Source organism: Stigmatopora argus, chromosome 14 (genome assembly GCF_051989625.1).
Source record: "Stigmatopora argus isolate UIUO_Sarg chromosome 14, RoL_Sarg_1.0, whole genome shotgun sequence".
Lineage (NCBI taxonomy): Eukaryota > Metazoa > Chordata > Actinopteri > Syngnathiformes > Syngnathidae > Stigmatopora > Stigmatopora argus.
Window position 1 is genome coordinate 5,555,781 of NC_135400.1, and position 17,800 is coordinate 5,573,580.

At 40.3% G+C, this 17,800-nt stretch overlaps 1 protein-coding gene across 1 annotated transcript in view; it reads left to right on the forward strand.

The window, feature by feature from the left end:
* Nucleotides 1–15,624, forward strand: part of llgl1 (LLGL scribble cell polarity complex component 1) — a 39,847-nt gene extending 24,223 nt beyond the window's left edge. The window contains exons 8-24 of the mRNA XM_077618985.1: nt 1,090–1,144; nt 1,262–1,416; nt 1,573–1,793; nt 3,312–3,379; nt 4,245–4,419; nt 5,753–5,857; nt 7,377–7,669; nt 7,736–7,883; nt 7,965–8,103; nt 8,545–8,858; nt 9,593–9,784; nt 9,866–9,938; nt 10,032–10,146; nt 11,973–12,037; nt 13,494–13,629; nt 13,697–13,779; nt 14,616–15,624. Of these exons, the coding sequence (XP_077475111.1) occupies nt 1,090–1,144; nt 1,262–1,416; nt 1,573–1,793; nt 3,312–3,379; nt 4,245–4,419; nt 5,753–5,857; nt 7,377–7,669; nt 7,736–7,883; nt 7,965–8,103; nt 8,545–8,858; nt 9,593–9,784; nt 9,866–9,938; nt 10,032–10,146; nt 11,973–12,037; nt 13,494–13,629; nt 13,697–13,775 (2,333 nt within the window). The 3' untranslated portion in view covers nt 13,776–13,779; nt 14,616–15,624. The remainder of the gene's footprint in view (nt 1–1,089; nt 1,145–1,261; nt 1,417–1,572; nt 1,794–3,311; nt 3,380–4,244; nt 4,420–5,752; nt 5,858–7,376; nt 7,670–7,735; nt 7,884–7,964; nt 8,104–8,544; nt 8,859–9,592; nt 9,785–9,865; nt 9,939–10,031; nt 10,147–11,972; nt 12,038–13,493; nt 13,630–13,696; nt 13,780–14,615) is intronic.
* Nucleotides 15,625–17,800: the final 2,176 nt, after the last annotated feature.

Here is a 17,800-nt window from a genome sequence, read left to right on the forward strand (position 1 = left end):
TAGCTGGGTCTTGTTTCACATATTCATGTGATTTATGTGTCTCTTGTTTGACTGATGAGCAATACTGTTGTTCTGATACTAAAATTTTCGACTTGGAATCGATACTCAAAACTACTCTATACTACATGAATAAAAAATGTATAATGTAATTTTTCAAAAGAAAGTAATTGTGTCTTAAAAACAAAATTAAAACTATTTAGTAAATGAGTTTATCACTAGTAGATGTCCAGTCCTTTTGAAGTAGAGTAGTGGCCAGCCCTCTCAATTCAAGTTTACAGCCAATGATTCAACAAAGAAAATGCAAAAAATCCATTACTATCACAAGTAGTATTGCAAAACCAAATTTCTGATGGCTTATGATCATGCAAAAATCATTCAATTAACTGAATAATAATACTTTTGAAATCAAATATTTGAATACAAAATTTCAATATAGAAATTTTTGCCAACCTTAATTTGCAACAATATTTAAAACAACAAAAAAACATCAAATGATATGATGCGGTATGTTGCGATCTCTTTATTTTAATTAATCTTAATCTATATGTATGTTTTATTGTCTCTTGGATTAAAATATATTGTTTAGGTACTGTGTAATTTGCACTCAGTTAATGAATAAAATATTGTTTTGTTAGTGCATTTTAAGTGCCTGACCATGTTTTTCTCATTTAGATATATTGCATTGGTTTCCTTTTATATAATACCTAGGGGACTACAGATGAACAACTAACTTCTCACTAAGTCTAACTTTGTTTAACCTGTGTTGTGTTTCATGAAATTGCATTCTCCCTTTTTAAATGTTTACTAAAAAATAAGTGCACGGTAGAGCTCCATGTTAAAAATCCATCCATCAGTCTTTCTTTTTGTACATTCCAAAAATGTCTTGTCTGTCAGAAAATGCCAGCATAAACAATAAGCAGAAGGTAAACACTGGACAATGTACAGGAAAGAATGACCGAGCTGCGTCAATATTAATAGCTAATGGATTAAGTAACAGTGACTCATTTGAACAATTGTACACTGTTTAATGTCAAAGTAGTTATTTTCTCTCCACCTAATGGTTTTCTTTTTGTATGATTATGGTTTCAGGTCCTTTTCCCTGCAAAGCTATTAACAAAATCCTCTGGAGGACAACAGCGACAGGGTGTGTATTTAATCAACGTAACGCAAATGGGTTTTCCATTTTTTTAATGTCTTAATTTTCATGTAATCATGTGCATGACAGATTTGTTGAAATGTAAACCTGTGTTTGCCTCTGTAGTTCGCCAGTGTTGTTGTACAGTGGAGGAATGCCTCGAGCCAGTTATGGGGACCGTCACTGTCTCACCATTCAGCAGGACAAAGACCACGTCACCCTGGATTTTACTTCCCGGGTCATTGACTTCTTTACAGTCCACAATGTTCATCCAGAGAAAGGTGAAAGCATTACCAGTGAACGATTGGACATTAAACTTGCCAAGTTTCGTATTTCGAGAGTCTCCTGTTTGCTCATTGTTGGTAGAAGTCATTGTGGTGGTAAAGATATTCTACGATGACTGGTATAATTTATTAAAAAGGCTCTTCTCCCTCTAGAATTTGACGACCCGTCAGCACTGGTGGTCTTATTAGAGGAGGAGTTGGTTGTGATTGATCTCCAGACTCCCGGTTGGCCCACAATGCCAACTCCCTACTTGGCTCCTCTCCATTCCTCAGCCATCACATGCTCCTGCCACATCACCAGCGTCCCTCCCAAACTGTGGGAAAGGTTGGTCAGTGCTGGCAAAGCGCAACAGGGAAGTGAACACACACCCAGGGTGAGAAGTCATGATTTTTTTCCTTCAATTGTATGGATAGTTGTGTCTTTATTTAATTGTCAATGAGTAAATATGTCCAGTTTGAACTGTATATCCCTTATTCATACCTGTCAACCTCTGCCGATAACTGCCCTTATAAATGATTATGATTCCCCTTACAAACCCGCCCAAAACCTTACAAATACCGTACGACTCGTACGGTGTTTGTAAGGTTTTGGGGGGGTTTGTAAGGGGAATCATAATCATTTATAAGGGCAGTTATCGGCAGAGGTTGACAGGAATGCTTATTGTAAGTTTGTATGAAATAGTCAAACCATGTCCAGTGTTTCACTTTATCAACCGTTAATATATCATTACAATTTTAGTGGTAGCGGTACAGTTTGTTCAAGTTTGTAAGTTGGTGTATTGAACAATAGTCTAAAATAGTAACTCCAAAATCCACATAACATGTATCTTAATTAATTGGAAATTATTTGGAAGGCTCTCAATTACTCATGTCATGTGTATACTCACCCACCTGTGTGTACACATGCACACTTAATGTTGTTTATTATTCTTAGGGAGGATTTTTGAAACTTTAAAGTCAGGTGGTTTTAATCCAAAACCATGACAAATGTGAATTTACCTCAATGAATGAAATTTGGGAAGTTGTAATTATTGGGGATTTTCCAATCACATATTTTTTTCATGTAAATCACTCGCCTTATTTTTAGGATCTACCGAGTTGCGATCCAACATCTTCGTAAATACATTAAGAATATAAAAAAACATTTTAAAAAGCATCAAAATGAGTTAATCTCTCCACCCAGTCAAATTGGATTTCTGCCACTTCTACAAATTAAAAATTAAAAATAAATAAATACATTTTAACAACATCTTGCATGCCCAATTCTGATCGTGGGAAAATTATGTGATAGAAGCCGATTTGGGATCCATGGATCATGACTTTCTATTTGTGAGGTTTAACCAGCTGTTAGTGAACAGAACATTGTCAGTTAAATGCTTTGAAATGACACTGCAGCTTTGACCAAGTGTTTGCTTCATCACCAGCGTCCCTCCCAAAGGTTGGCACGAAGGTGCTCATGATCAGTCTATTTTTTGTACAAAGCCAAATCAGACACACACTAAGGAGCAAAGCCGATTAAAGATTTGTCTGCTTAATGCACATGCTTGTTCATGTGGTCTGTCAGACAGAGCGAATATACCGGTACTTTGATCAGTGCTTACAGTAAAGTTCTGTTTTATATGTGACATTAACTCATTGGCTGCCATTAATAACAGTATACTATACGTCCATTCCACTGGAGGGGTTGCAGTGATTGAACATTGGTTCATTCTCGGTCACCCTCACTGTTTAATTGGATGGGCATCTTCAAGTGATAGTCGTGTCTTTTTCACAGCAGAAGGCTGAGGAGAGCCACGTAATTGCATGTCAATCATTGTCAAAGGCAGCCAATGAGTTCATTATTTCTTGCTGATGTTTCAAGCTGAACTGAAATGTATTGTTTCTTTTTAAAGAGCTGGCCCATATGTGGTGGGAAAAACCTGGCTCCTCCACCGAAACAACAAGAACTTCTGTTGACAGGGTACCTGCACACTCATGCACAGACATGTATGGAGATTGAAATTCTGCACTCCGTCATGATAGTTTTTTTTGTTCTATTTCTTGATCCTGAAGGAAATTTTTCTTGCAAGGTCATGGCAACATTTTAATGTGCACACCATTAGTTTTAAACCCAACTTAGGGTTTCAATTAGTTAGGGTTCCAAAATAGGGTTACATTTCCCAATTTAGGGTTTCAAACCAAAGTTAGAATTTCAAAGTATGGCTTAAAGTACGTGTCAAACTGATTCCGCCGAGGGCCGCAGTGGGTCCCGGTCTTTGTTCCAACCGATCCAGTGCCGACATTTTAACCAATCAGGTGTCTAAGTAGCACCTGACTTTAATTAACTGATTACACTTGCAAAAGGTATCCTATTGTTGAGTTGGAATGAAAACCTGCACCCACTGCGGTCCTTTGAGGACCGGTTTGATACCCCTGTCTTAAAGTGTTTTAAAGAAGGCTTCAAACTCACGATTCTAAAGTAAGGTTTTAAACTAGGGTTAAATGGGGGTTCAAAACCAGAGTAAGGGATTCAAACTAGGTAACCCAAGGACGCATGTTTGGAAGAAGCAGTATTTGCTCAGAGCTAAAGTGGTTAGACATCCAGACTCGTTCAAATTTTGAGAGCTGGCTTAATTCAAGCTCAAAGAAGAGGGAATTTTAAAGGTATCAGGAAAAAAAATGGACACGTTTATCAACTTGATCACCATAACAAACATTTGAGTGTTTGTTTGCACATAGTCTTAGTGGAAGGATATTCAACGGCGTCCCATTTAGAGAGAAATATGCATATGCACACTGAAGTATGCTGTATTACAAGATTTCTTTACACAATGTGCTTTCCACAGACACGAAGACGGGACCGTGCGTTTCTGGGACGCATCCGGTATCGCGCTTACACCACTTTACAAACTGAGCACAGCCAACGTCTTCCACACGGACTGCGATCCCTGCGATGAGCCTCAGGATGCTAGTGATGATCCTGACATGCTGCAGGAGGAAGAATGGCCTCCCTTCAGGAAGGTGAAAACATAACAAATGAGAATGGGAGTTTAAGTGAGGCTTAATATATTTTCTCATAAGTGGGAGCAAAGTGAGAATCAAAACGGCGTGGGTCACATGCATACACTCACTCAGTGGCCTAATTTCTCATCAGATTGGTTTCATGTGTTTGGCTTTCAGTCAGACTCCCCACATTTTCCCTGATTTTAGAAGACATCAAGTACTCTAGAATATCTGTTTTTCTACAATGCCTGTGTTGTTTGCAGATGAGACGTCCTAGCAATAGGAGGGATGTGCATTTGCCCATAGATCGTAAATTATGGCAGAATGAATGTTTTTGTAGACTTGAATTCAAATCTGAACGGACTTTTTAAATTACCAGATTACAGCCTATCTGCAGTGATTTTGATAGTCTGTGTCTGTCTTTGGCGTTGTCAAAAGTATTGGAAGTATTATCGTTACTGAAATGTTGTACCACGATACGATATTTTTTTCGCCAAAGCATTGACAATCTTTCTTTTTGAATAACCACGGGTCACCAAAAATGTGTTATCATTGGGCAAATGTGTTTTTGTTTTTTTATAGAAGTTGATATTTTTGCATTTTCCATCTAAACTAATTGGCTGCCATTGACTGCACTAGAAGTCCAATCCATTTAAAGCGGGAAAGATGGCAACAGATAAAGTAATTAGCCTCCCACTTCAAATGGATTGGACGTCTACAAGTGTAAATCTCATTCAAATATGTTTAATTAACTTTTTAAGAACCATACAATTAATCATTGGCATTGAAAGAGTTCAGAAACAAACCCACGACTTTTCATTTTGGGTTTTATATTTATGAATGGTATCATATTTTTTTAATTTAGTTTTGATGTTGTTGATCATGTTGAAAATTTTCATTGTGACATCCATAGTCTTTACGTAAAACACCTGTTTAGTGTGTTTTCATATTCCATTTACTTCCCACGCACTCGTCTGTGTGCAAACACAGACGCTTATCTACCGTGGTAACTGCGCAGCATGTTCAGGAATGGGGCCTCTAATGGGATGAGTCCCCCCCCCTCCCTTCTGTCAGTAATGAAAACCAGATCCCATCGCCCCACTGTTTTCTGTGACTAACTTCCAGGAGATTCTTTTGGAATTTAGTATGTGTATGTAAGAGACCGATTTTCCGTAGCACTATGTATTACAGAGAAGTTTTTTGTGCACATTATGCAAATGAAAGTTCCAGTAGATCTCTATATGATAGCCATGTAAAAGAGTTAGTGCAGCACATGCTCATCCATATCATGTCTCATTAGTTATGTAACATTACAACAATTTTCCTTCTTATTCTGTGTGTGTCTGTCTAGGTGGGCTGTTTTGACCCATACAGTGATGATCCCCGTCTGGGCATTCAGAAGATCAGCCTATGCAAGTATAGCAACAAGTTGTTGGTGGCAGGCACAGCTGGGCAGGTAAAAATAATGGACCATTAAATAAATACACGTTAGCAATTTATATCCATGCGTATTCAATTCTACGGCTACTATCTCATTCACTACCAAAGATGTATAAACAATGTTTATGATTAAGTACTCATGAAGAAAGAGTGAAAACACACTTTTTTTGTTAATGACAAAAGATGGGAATCTACTTTTTTCCTCTTAATAGGTTTGTGTTCCTGTAGTCATTGAATACAATATTTTGTGAAAGAAGGGTCTGTCTTGTGAAATGATGTTTGTGAGTGAGATTTGATCCTCGGTCTCATTCCTGTTCTATGGATTGCTCCACTGTGCTACTTAGTGTTAAAACACATGACTTTATGTCTTAAATAGTTTATTTAGTAACTGTTTGTTTTAAATTATTAATAACGAAAGAACCAGTTTGCATGTAACCAATGTTCCCTCTAAGCTGCGTGTGCGCAATTGCGCACCGGTTGTGTTCTCCGCAAACAAATGCAGTGCACAGCATAAAATCCAACCTGAATTGTAAAAAACAAAAAACACATTACAATTGTTTTGCCATTTTGCCACACAACTCAGAGAGTGGCAGCCTGTGACTGACAAACGACAAGAAATGGTAATTATGGATAAAGCTATGACTAACAGTTAGTTTACTTCCGCGGCATTAGTAAATGTTAACGACATTGATTGGCTCATTAATTATGCGTTATGCGTAGGTGTGTGTTTTGCAAGTTGGCATATAGTTAATGGTTCGTTGGAGCTGCTTCCAACCTTTGGTGAAACGATTGGGCGGTGGCAGAACCACTCAACAAGCCAAAGAAAAAAAAAAGGGGGTTCTTTTAAGAGGGAATGCCTGTCGGAGTATGGGCAAATGGAAGAACAAGTGGTGAAATTTGGTTAGAAACCTGCAACTCTGCAAAACATGCGGCGAAGCCAAAGTTGTAAACGAGTTTTCCGATGGAAAAATATTGCAAATAAACGGATGCTTGACTAGCTCAAGTGACAAGTTCAGCAGAAAAGTCATTTGAAAGAGAATGGGAAGTGAGAAGGACAGACGTGAAAAATAAGGTAACATCTAAGTCAGATTTCTGCATATTCTGGTGACATTTATTAAGATGTTTTATGCATAGATAACAATCATTAAATTTTAGTATGACTAGATCATTTATGGGTAGTAGACATGCACCCGCTTATGGCATGTGTGATTCTGGTGTGAGCCCATAGCGAGCATTTATGATGTTGCTCACACTGGTCCTCTGTGTGCTCAAGGAGGTCTGTATACACAGACATGAAAAATTAGAGGGAACATTGCATGTAATAGTTCTTTTTGAAACAAAGTGAAACCCCTCAGAACTTTTACTACCCTTGGTTTGCCTCCAAACATTTTTAGTTCTTTGTATTTTATTGGCGGTGAGCAATTCGACTATAGCAATATTTCATCTTTTATTGTGTAACACTTCCACTTGGTTCATAACCAGCTGACTTTCATGGTTTCAATTCGGTCTCCTGTGTGTTCTCCCACTTCCATCAGGTGATCGTGCTTAGCTTGAGTGACGAGAGCTCAGACCACACGGTGGACGTCTCTGTGGTAGATCTGCTCCAGGACAGGGAGGGCTTCACATGGAAGGGCCACGACCGACTGGAACCGCGCCTCAAACCCGCCCCCTTCCCTCCCGGCTTTCAGCCCCAGGTGCTGGTGCAATGCATGCCACCGGCTTCTGTCACATCTATCGCGCTGCATGCAGAGTGGAATCTTATCGCCTTTGGGACCAGTCATGGTTTTGGCCTCTTTGACTACCATAGAAGAAATGCGGTCTTGGCGAGGTATTACAACAAGTAGATTCTGGGTATATTTTGCCAAATCGTGATCTAATTTCCGATCTCCTCTAGGTGTACCTTACACCCCAATGACTCCCTGGCGATGGAGGGTCCCCTCTCAAGAGTAAAGTCTTTGAAAAAGTCTTTACGGCAGAGTTTCAGGCGAATCCGCAAGAGTCGAGTCTCTGGAAAGAAACGCCCCATCACACCCGCCAGCAAGGTACGTACTGGTCATCATCACCTATATTTTTTACATATTTTGCAATTCTACTATTTATCTACTATCTATGTTCTGGGAAAGGTCCAAGAGGCAAACGCTGCCCTTGCTGAGCATGAGGAAATGGCTCCGATCCAACGAAGGATTGAACCTCGATCAGCAGACGATTCGTTGTCTGGAGTTGTTCGTTGTCTGTGCTTTGCTGACACCTTTCTACGTGATGGTTCGTCAACTCAACTGTCAGATACTTTGCTATTTTATTTGTTTTTTTAAATTTTGGGCACACTTGCTTTTTATCATAACATTCTGTTGCAGCCAATGAGTTAATAGAAGCTATTTTAGTGTAATAATTTTGGACTATTGGAACATTTTGCTGGCGTCCTGACGGTTCTTTTTATTAGTCACTTCTTTTTAAAACAAATGGATTCTTGGCTGGTCCATAATGATGTCTTATGGTGACACATCACAATATCAATATGATTTACAGTAATGCCCTCACGTGTTTTTGATTCAAAAAATGTTTATAGAAAGCCGTGAGAAAAAATACCACGGACACAATGAATGAATTAAAAGAAGCTCTGTTATGCTCACAGCTAAAGTTTCTTCTGACGTCTCTTAAAAACAAATATTATTTCTAAACTGGATTCTTTTTTTCTTTGTTCAGGTACACACCACGGTCCCACGCTCTGGGCGGGCACCAACTCGGGCAGCGTGTATGCTTACGCTCTCGAGGTACCCGGCGTGAGCTCCGGGCGTGGGTCCGACCGTGGCGTCTCAGGTGAAAGTGCCGCTTGTGTGGAGGCAGTGTTGGGGAAAGAGATCCAGTTGATGCACAGAGCGCCCGTGGTGTCCATCAGCGTGCTTGACGGACGTAGTAAACCTCTACCAGAGCCCTATGAAGCCTCACAGGACCTCTCCATTGCTCCTGATATGTCCAATCCTCATTCTGTGCTCATTGTTTCTGAAGAACAACTTAAGGTGACATATGAATACAATATAACGGTGCCTCTGCTTGATGTTAATTAAAAAAGGATAGTACAGTTATCCCTCAAATATCGCAGACATGGCCGCGATAATCGAAAAATCGCAAAGTAGGGTACACGAATGCATACCTGTCAACCTCTGCCGATAACTGCCCTTATAAATGATTATTGATTCCCCTTACAAACCCCCCAAAAACCTTACAAACACCGTACGAGTCGTACGGTGTTTGTAAGGTTTTTGGGGGGTTTGTAAGGGGAATCAATAATTGATTGATTCAATTATGGTTTTGGCCTCTTTGACTACCGGTGTTTGTAAGGTTTTTTGGGGGTTTGTAAGGGGAATCAATAATCATTTATAAGGGCAGTTATCGGCAGAGGTTGACAGGCATGATGAATGTTTTTGTCATGCTTGGTCAAACGGTCAATCGATTTGGTTTTACAATAAGTGAGTGAGCTCCTCTAAAACTTAAGCTAAAATTCCCGCAAAGGCCAAAATGTTGATTTTTGATGTTTGTTGAATATGATATCAAGCCTATATTAACTCCACAGTCATCACCATTAAGCACCTCCGTACCTTAGCTCTGATCATGTGCAAATCATTAATTCTAGCAGTGGACAAAAGATATGTAACAACATTTTGTGAGTTTTGCCTTTCCTCATAAATGTTGGGGTTTCCCATTTTTTTCACATTTTGCAAACGTGGAATCCAAAGTGTCATTTCTCTCTTAGGTGTTCTCACTTCCTAAAGTGAGCGCAAAGACGAAGTTCAAGTTAACCGCTCACGAGGGCTGCCGGGTGAGGAAGGTTGCCCTGGTGGTCTTCAGCTCAACGGCTCAAGAAGACTACAGTGAGCACACAATGGTGTGTCTCACCAACATGGGCGACATGCACCTTTTTAACATACCTGGCCTTAGACCGCAGGTATTTTGGCAGTGTTGTTAAATGTTTTATGATAACCTTACAAGCAAAAGTCGTGTAATTTTATCCCATGTTTGTTTTTAGGTGCGCTATGACTGCATCCGTAAAGAGGACATCAGTGGCATTGCATCATGTGTCTTCACCAGAAATGGACAGGGTGAGGAATGAATGGCAGTTTGTCATCTATCATTTCAATGCTGCACACCGGTTATCAACATTCCAAGCGTGTCTTATTATTGTCTCTGTGCAGGTTTCTACCTGATCTCTCCCTCAGAATATGAGCGGTTCTCCTTGTCTGCGAAGGTCTTCACTGAACCACTTTGCTCTGTTCCACTGGAGCGACTCTCACAGTCCACTCTGACCAGGTAGTTGGTTAACTCCATTTGACTCTTAAAATGACTTTATTGCTCGTAGACTTCCAATCTATTTGATTTCAAACAGTATGTAAGTCAGCAAGTGAAGCAATTTCGAGAAAATCTAGTAGTGTATTGACTTGAGAAGCTGCTAGGTCATTTGACATCATTTGAGTTCAATTGAGACACACCTATTAGTGTATTTGAGGGTGTACCATTGCTATCTTGTACATCACTGATATATGGGGTGACCTCAAAATCATGATTTTTGAAGTGCGTATTGACGGTACACGGTCGGTTGGTCGCTAGTCTTTTGGTCGCCAGGAAGGTAAGTTATAATTACCATTTTAAATCGTTGCTCAAATTCCCTAAATACAAATTGCGAATTACTATTTAGTCATACTTAATGCCCTATTAATTATTAGGCTAAAGAAAAGCTCAAAATTTCCCGGACTTCTATTGTTTTTTGTTGGAGAACTTGCTAAGACCCTGACGGACGTACCTTCCTAAGGGGACAACTCGTGTACATACAAACCCTTCTACACTCGCACGTCGGCTCAGTGTAACTGCTAATGGCCATTGTTGGCTTTTATTGATGCGTAGACCGTGTTGTTTTACCTTGTTTTGTCGCTGGTCTTTTGGTCGCCCGTTGTCGCGGTCGGGGCGACCAAAAGACCGGCGACCAAAAGACCGGCGACCAATCGACCGCACATGGTATTGACTTACATGAGCAAGTGACAGCAGGAGAGAGGGGAGGAGAGAGACTTGATGGCAACACGCTCGTAACATAACATAAACTTTAAATTTAACTTAAATGAACTTCGATTACTATACACACACACACACACACACTAAAATAAGTTTTAATCTTACGTTGGCGAGCCACTCAGTCACGCGTACACAACTCATGGTTTTTCTATTATTTCATGCTTAACATCGATTGGCATCATACACTTTTTCTTCTCACTACCCTTCATTGCACTGAGTTGATTTTGACGCATTGTTTTATCACTTAATTCTGCACTGATCAATGCAAAAAAATGCAAACTGCACGGGCCGATGCTCGGAGATATCTTTATGCGAAGGAGATGTGGCGAGAAAGACGGAGCGATGCTGTTTCATAAGCAGCCTCTCGCACAGTCATCAATTTGTCTCGTAGCAGGGCAAACATTTGCTCAGAATTTCCTTTTTATCAAATTTCTCGTTTGTTGTTAGACTCGTTTGTCAAGGTATTACTGTACTTTTTAAATAAATATAAATCGGTTTTAGTCTCTTTTTCTACAAAGTAGCCATCATTGGCTCTGATTACTTTTTTTGCGAACTCTTGACATTTTCTTGATGAGCTTCAAGTGGTGGTCAACTGAAATGTTTTTTACTTAACAGATTCAACTTTGTTTATTAGCTTAATTTTCAAATTTCTCAATTACAGTAATGATTTAGGTATTTTCCAAACGTTTGACCTGTACTGTATATACATATATTAGTACAAAAAAAGAAAATTCTGGAGCAAGTCTAGTCTATATTTGGGTATGCTTTCAAGATGCCAGATGTTGCATCATCTTTTCAAACAAATTGTTATTGTAATTATTATTCAATGTTTGGTCTCAAGGGAAATCTCCCTTAACTTTGGCAGTCTTCACTCTTGCCACAAGAGTCATTCTATAATGATTAGTAGATTAACTCCCATTTAAAGGACAGTACTATCATCAAAATGATCAGGTCATCTTAGTTCAAATGCATTCCACATTTGGGTGCCACCTTCAGAATTATCAGAAAACACTCAGACTGCCATTTCCTCAACTCTCAAAAGTAAACTGAGCATTTTCATGTTTCCTCAGCGGCGGCACGACGGCGCTGCTACAAGTCAATGGGACACACAAAAACCAGACGGGGCAAGCTGAAGGTATGACACACGCTGGCATTTCCACTTCTCTGCCTTGTTTTCTTTACTGTTTGGACCTCTTAAGCCCCATCCAAGCAGGGGTCCCCTCCAATCTCCATGGTGACCATTCAGCATGCCCCAATTGTCTTTCCTGCTTGGCTCCTCCCCTTCGGCTGGGAACTGAAGCTTGTGAAGGCCAATGTGATCATGTTTGTTGGTTTTGGACACAAACAGAATTTGCATTTTATGATTAAAATCTGGCAATATATCAATCGCTATGGTGATGTATTGCGATCCTTGTATTTCACTAGGTTAGTGTTTCCCAACCAGTGTGGTGTGTTGTGAGCAATGGTCAGGCATGCCGAGGGAAATTGCAAGAAGTAGTCATACAATGTAATATTCAGAGAGAAAAATTAATATGAACATAACGAGATTAAAACTGAAATATTACAAGTTTAAAATCAAAACATGATGAACGTTAGATTATTGATTATACTATTACAAGATTCAAATTGTGAAAGTCATTTTTTTGCTTATTTTTCTCTAACATGAACCGGTAGTTGTTTGGTTTCTAGGGCATCAACTTTTGCCAAAGTAAAGTGTGTGAGCACAAAAATATTAAGTTATATTTGGATTTAAGTGATAACATAATGCAATTAAAAACATGACTTATTTTTGTATCACTCGTTGTTCAGGGTCTGCAGACATCAACTTTTGGTGACATTAGGTCAGTGTGAAAAATTCAATATTGGAAAACTTTTGGAGCTTTATGTGATTCCTGCTGTTAAAACTTTGATGAGAATTACTATTTTTAATATAGGCGATATAGTTTTAAATTAAAAAGTTTTTAGATGGTGGCGTCCCTTGAGATATTTTCAATGCAAAAAGTGTGCTGGAGCTCAAAAAAGGTTGGGAAACACTGTACTAGGTTATGGACATTGCCCACAAGGAATCAATTGGGAGTCTCTATTAATTCATTGGCTGCTATTAACGTCACTAGATGTCCAATTCATTTTAAATGGAAGGAGCGAATGAACGAACGTTCATTGGCCATCTCTGAGTCAAAATGTATTGTACGTATATATATTGCCATAGAGGGCACTCAAACATGAGCATTCAAAGCCAGTGCTCTCATTTTGAGTTAACTGGACATCTATCGTTGTCAAAGGCAGGCAACGAGTTAGCTTGTTTTTCCTGTTAGTTTTATCGTAGATTGATGTCCTGACCCATGTCACCCTATTAGAGATAATTGTTGTTGTGAGCCTTGTCTCGTATCGGAAGCTACCCAAGAGTTTGCCACCTATTTTTTTGTACTTTAGGATTTTGTTCAGAATGAATAACTGCAAATCAGTATTTACGTAATTTTAGTTCTACACTAAGAAGAAAATGACAAGTTTCAATTTGAATGAGGACTAGTATTTCTTAAAACTGAAGTTGGAATACTAGGCAATGTCCTGACTTGTTTGTTCCCCTACAGGTCGAGCAGAGGAGCCCCTCAGCTCCCTGTCCTCCCCCCTCTCCGACACGCCCCTGGACTCCCCTCTCAGCTGTGCGGACGTCACTCTGGAATCCACAGGGGAACTCACCGTGGAGGATGTCAGAGACTTCCTCACGTAAGTCAAAATGGACTCTCATCTTTCTCGAATGTGTCTCTAAAAACTTTGGTGGTTTGCCTCACAGAACCGTGGAGGAGGAAGAAAACAACTTGAAGAACATTCAAGAGGAGGAAGGACGCCATGCTGGCATCCTCATCAATTAAACAGGTGCACTACTGTCAATGTGTGGTGGCTATTTTAACCCTTTATAGGGCAAGTGACTATTTTTGCTAATCATATATATATTATATATATATATATATATATGTATATGTGTATATCTATATATACATACATGTATATATAGATATCTATATGTATATATAGATATCTATATGTATATATAGATATCTATATGTATATATAGATATCTATATGTATATATAGATATCTATATGTGTATATATAGATATCTATATGTGTATATATAGATATCTATATGTGTATATATAGATATCTATATGTATATATAGATATCTATATGTATATATAGATATCTATATGTATATATAGATATCTATGTGTATATATACATATGTATATATTAATATATTCATATACATCTATGTATGTGTATGTATATATCTATACCTATATATTGTATATATCGATTTCTATATATATTTATTTCAGAAAATGAATGAATGAAATACTATTAAGTTTTTAGTTTAAAAATATCATACAAAAATATACTACAGGTAAATAAGATAATGTTATTTTTTAATAATGTTAAGATTAAAGTAGCGCTAAAATGAATAAAAGAATATTGTTGTTTTTTCTTTTTTTCCCCAGAAAGAAACTGAGTTTAAGAATTAAAAATTAAGCGAACATTTACTATGAACTTGTTGCCTACCCTTGTCAAAGACAAACATCCAATTCCTTGAAACTGGTAGAGGTAGCTGTGACTGCTTATGTTTTAACACCATCAATGACAGCCAATGAGCTAAATGAGCACCCTATAAAGGCTTCAGATGACATTATTGAGTTTTTTTTACCATTTGCAGGGAGGGGCTCAGGTGGTCTCTGAATGGACTTGATTTTGATGCTGGACCACAAACATCTCATCACACAATCTGAAGCCCACTGAGAAGCCCTCCCACACGTTCGGCTCTCTACTCGGGTTCTTCTGAGCCTGAAAATGGCATGGGAGGACTAAACCCTCTCATTCTCACACCACTAAACGTAGGACCAACTGCCCACTGTTATGTTTCATTCCAGAGGGTTTCAGCGTGATTTGCGTGTACATTTTCTTTGGTGAAGGGGATGCTACAACAATATGGTACAGGGGAGTGATAGAAGGTATGTCCAGGTTCAAGAATGTTTTTGTTTGTGAAGATGGATGACTGATGTTTCTTTTGGCTCTCGGATAAAGCGGAAGTTTGAAGGTAGTTCTGTGGTTGTTTTGAGATTTTTGGACAACATCTAGGACACGGTAATGATTTTTATGGCTTAAAAATGTAATTTTGAATCACTTTTTTTAGCTTTTTCTTCTGCAGATTTGTTTTATGGTGTCACCTGAGAAAGTGTGACATGAGGTAATGTGTGCGAGTGTTAAAAAATACACCAGTTTGGCTTGCATTTTGGTGAATTGTGGGTAATGTATGCTGGCAGCAGAGCTTGAATCACCAGTTCCTTTTTTTCTTGAACTTTTACTGTGTAAAAACAAATCTATGTATACAGTGTCTTAATATACTAGGTTAACATATGACATGTGTCACATGTTGGAGCCTAAAAAATACTTTTTTTCCATCTTTTAATCACAACACTGACAAGCTTGAAAAGGGACCTCACAACTAACTTATCTAGTTTAAAAAGTAGAAATCCCTTTTTTTTAAATTGTATTTTTAGTTTTTTTTGACTTGACATGAATCTTTAAGCTTAAACTGGCAATTATTTTTAAATTCCTCAGTTAATTTCTTTTATCATTCTGTTTTGTGATTGGTATTTTAATAGTATATAGCATTAGCATTTCAGCTGATGGATTGTGAATGTTAATAAAATTATGTACTCTAAGTGATTGTTTCATAGATTCATTTACATGAAAGGTGGGGGGGGAGTGGGGTGGTGGTGGTGGGTAGGGAGTGTGTTGGTGGTGGTGGCTGGGGGGAATGGTTGGGGGCGCTGGTGGGGGAGAGTGCGCTGTTGGTGGGGGGGGGAGTGTGGTGGTGGGGGGGGGGTGTGGTGGTGGGGGGGGAGTGTGGTGGTGGGGGTAGTGTGGTGGTGGGGGGGGAGTGTGGTGGTGGGGGGGGGAGTGTGGTGGTGGGGGGGGGAGTGTGGTGGTGGGGGGGAGTGTGGTGGTGGGGGGGGGAGTGTGGTGGTGGGGGGGGGAGTGTGGTGGTGGTGTGTGGTGGTGGTGGGGGAGTGTGGTGGTGGTGGTGGTGGGGGAGTGTGGTGGTGGTGGTGGTGGTGGGGGAGTGTGGTGGTGGTGGGGGAGTGTGGTGGTGGTGGTGGGGGAGTGTGGTGGTGGTGGTGGGGGAGTGTGGTGGTGGAGTGCGTTGGTGGTGGGGGAAGTGCGTTGGTGGTGGGGGGAGTGCGTTGGTGGTGGGGGGAGTGCGTTGGTGGTGGGGGGAGTGCGTTGGTGGTGGGGGGAGTGCGTTGGTGGTGGGGGGAGTGCGTTGGTGGTGGGGGGAGTGCCTTGGTGGTGGTGGGGGGAGTGCGTTGGTGGTGGTGAGGGGAGTGCGTTGGTGGTGGTGAGGGGAGTGCGTTGGTGGGGGGGGGGTGCGCGTTGGTGGGGGGGAATGCGCGTTGGTGGGGGGGAATGCGGTGGTGGTGGGGAGTGCGTTGGTGGTGGTGGTGGGGAGTGCGTTGGTGGGGGGGAGTGTTGGTGGTGGGGGGAGTGCATTGGTGGTGGTGGGGGGGAGTGCGTTGGTGGTGGTGGGAGTGCGTTGGTGGTGGTGGTGGGAGTGCGTTGGTGGTGGTGGGGGGAGTGCGTTGGTGGTGGTGGGGGGGAGTGCATTGGTGGTGGTGGTGGGGGAGTGTGTTGGTGGTGGTGGGGGGAGTGCATTGGTGGTGGTGGGGGGAGTGCATTGGTGGTGGTGGGGGGGAGTGCATTGGTGGTGGTGGGGGGGAGTGGTGGTGGAGGGAGTGCGTTGGTGGTGGTGGTGATGTGGGGGGAATTACTTCATTTTAGTTCATTTAGTTTTTAAGCATACCATCACTACTTCTACTTAAGCACAAATTGACAAGAGATTTGTTGTGAGATTTTTAATCATATAAAATACATAAATAAAGCATCTGCAGATGGCATCAAGAGGATGTGCACATTTTTGCGTGTGGGACTCACACCTTACCCAGAAGGAAAGACAACCACTTGATCAATGTCTGTTAACAGTTGAGAAAATAAAGAAAAAATAGATGTTTATTTAGAGATATGATTTCCCATGAAGTATCTGACATGTAGATTTTAAACCCGTAAAACCTTACGTGGTGGCAATGGCTTGCAAGTGCCGCAAAAGCAACTTCAGTCCGAGTGATGAGACGAGGTTTTAAATCAGGGGTCTCCAAACCACGCCACAAAGGCTTGTGGGATTTCATACAAACATTCAAACAAGATGACACACTTTCACCAAAGTGTTACCACCAGGTCAGGTGCTGCTTGTGTTAGCAGATTGGTAAAATGGCCTGAGCTGGATTGGTTCAAACAAAAACCAGGAACCATAGCGACCCTCGAGGACTGGTTTGGGGACCCCTGTTCTGAATAATCACGCGTCAGGTCATGCTGGCTAAATAAAGCAATTGGGGAGGCGCGCCGTCACTGTTGTTCAGTGTTCGATATGTGATATCAAGTATGTAAAAAATAAACATTCCACAGAAGAGCGAGGACAGTCTGTTTAAAATCTTCAATGAAAAAATAATGTGCTTCCGATGAGCTGTGCAAAATGGCACTGAGCTATTACAGCATCCAAACATTCTCAGCAGGTTTCCCAAATTCAAAAAGCTTCTGAGGCCAAACATAAGCAGGCACGGTTATCTGGCTAAAAGTTTTTTTCTTTTTTTTTACTTAAAAGGAGCATTATGTAAGAATTGCACTTTAATTATTCATTAACTGGCCCTAAAAATTAAAAACACTTTAAATACTTCTTGCGCAGTTCTCAATAGTTAAAACCGACATTTTCCCATTTTAAAAGATGATTATAAAAGTGTGTCTGTGTCTGTATTCTCACCCCCTTGCTACTGTGACAGTGAAATT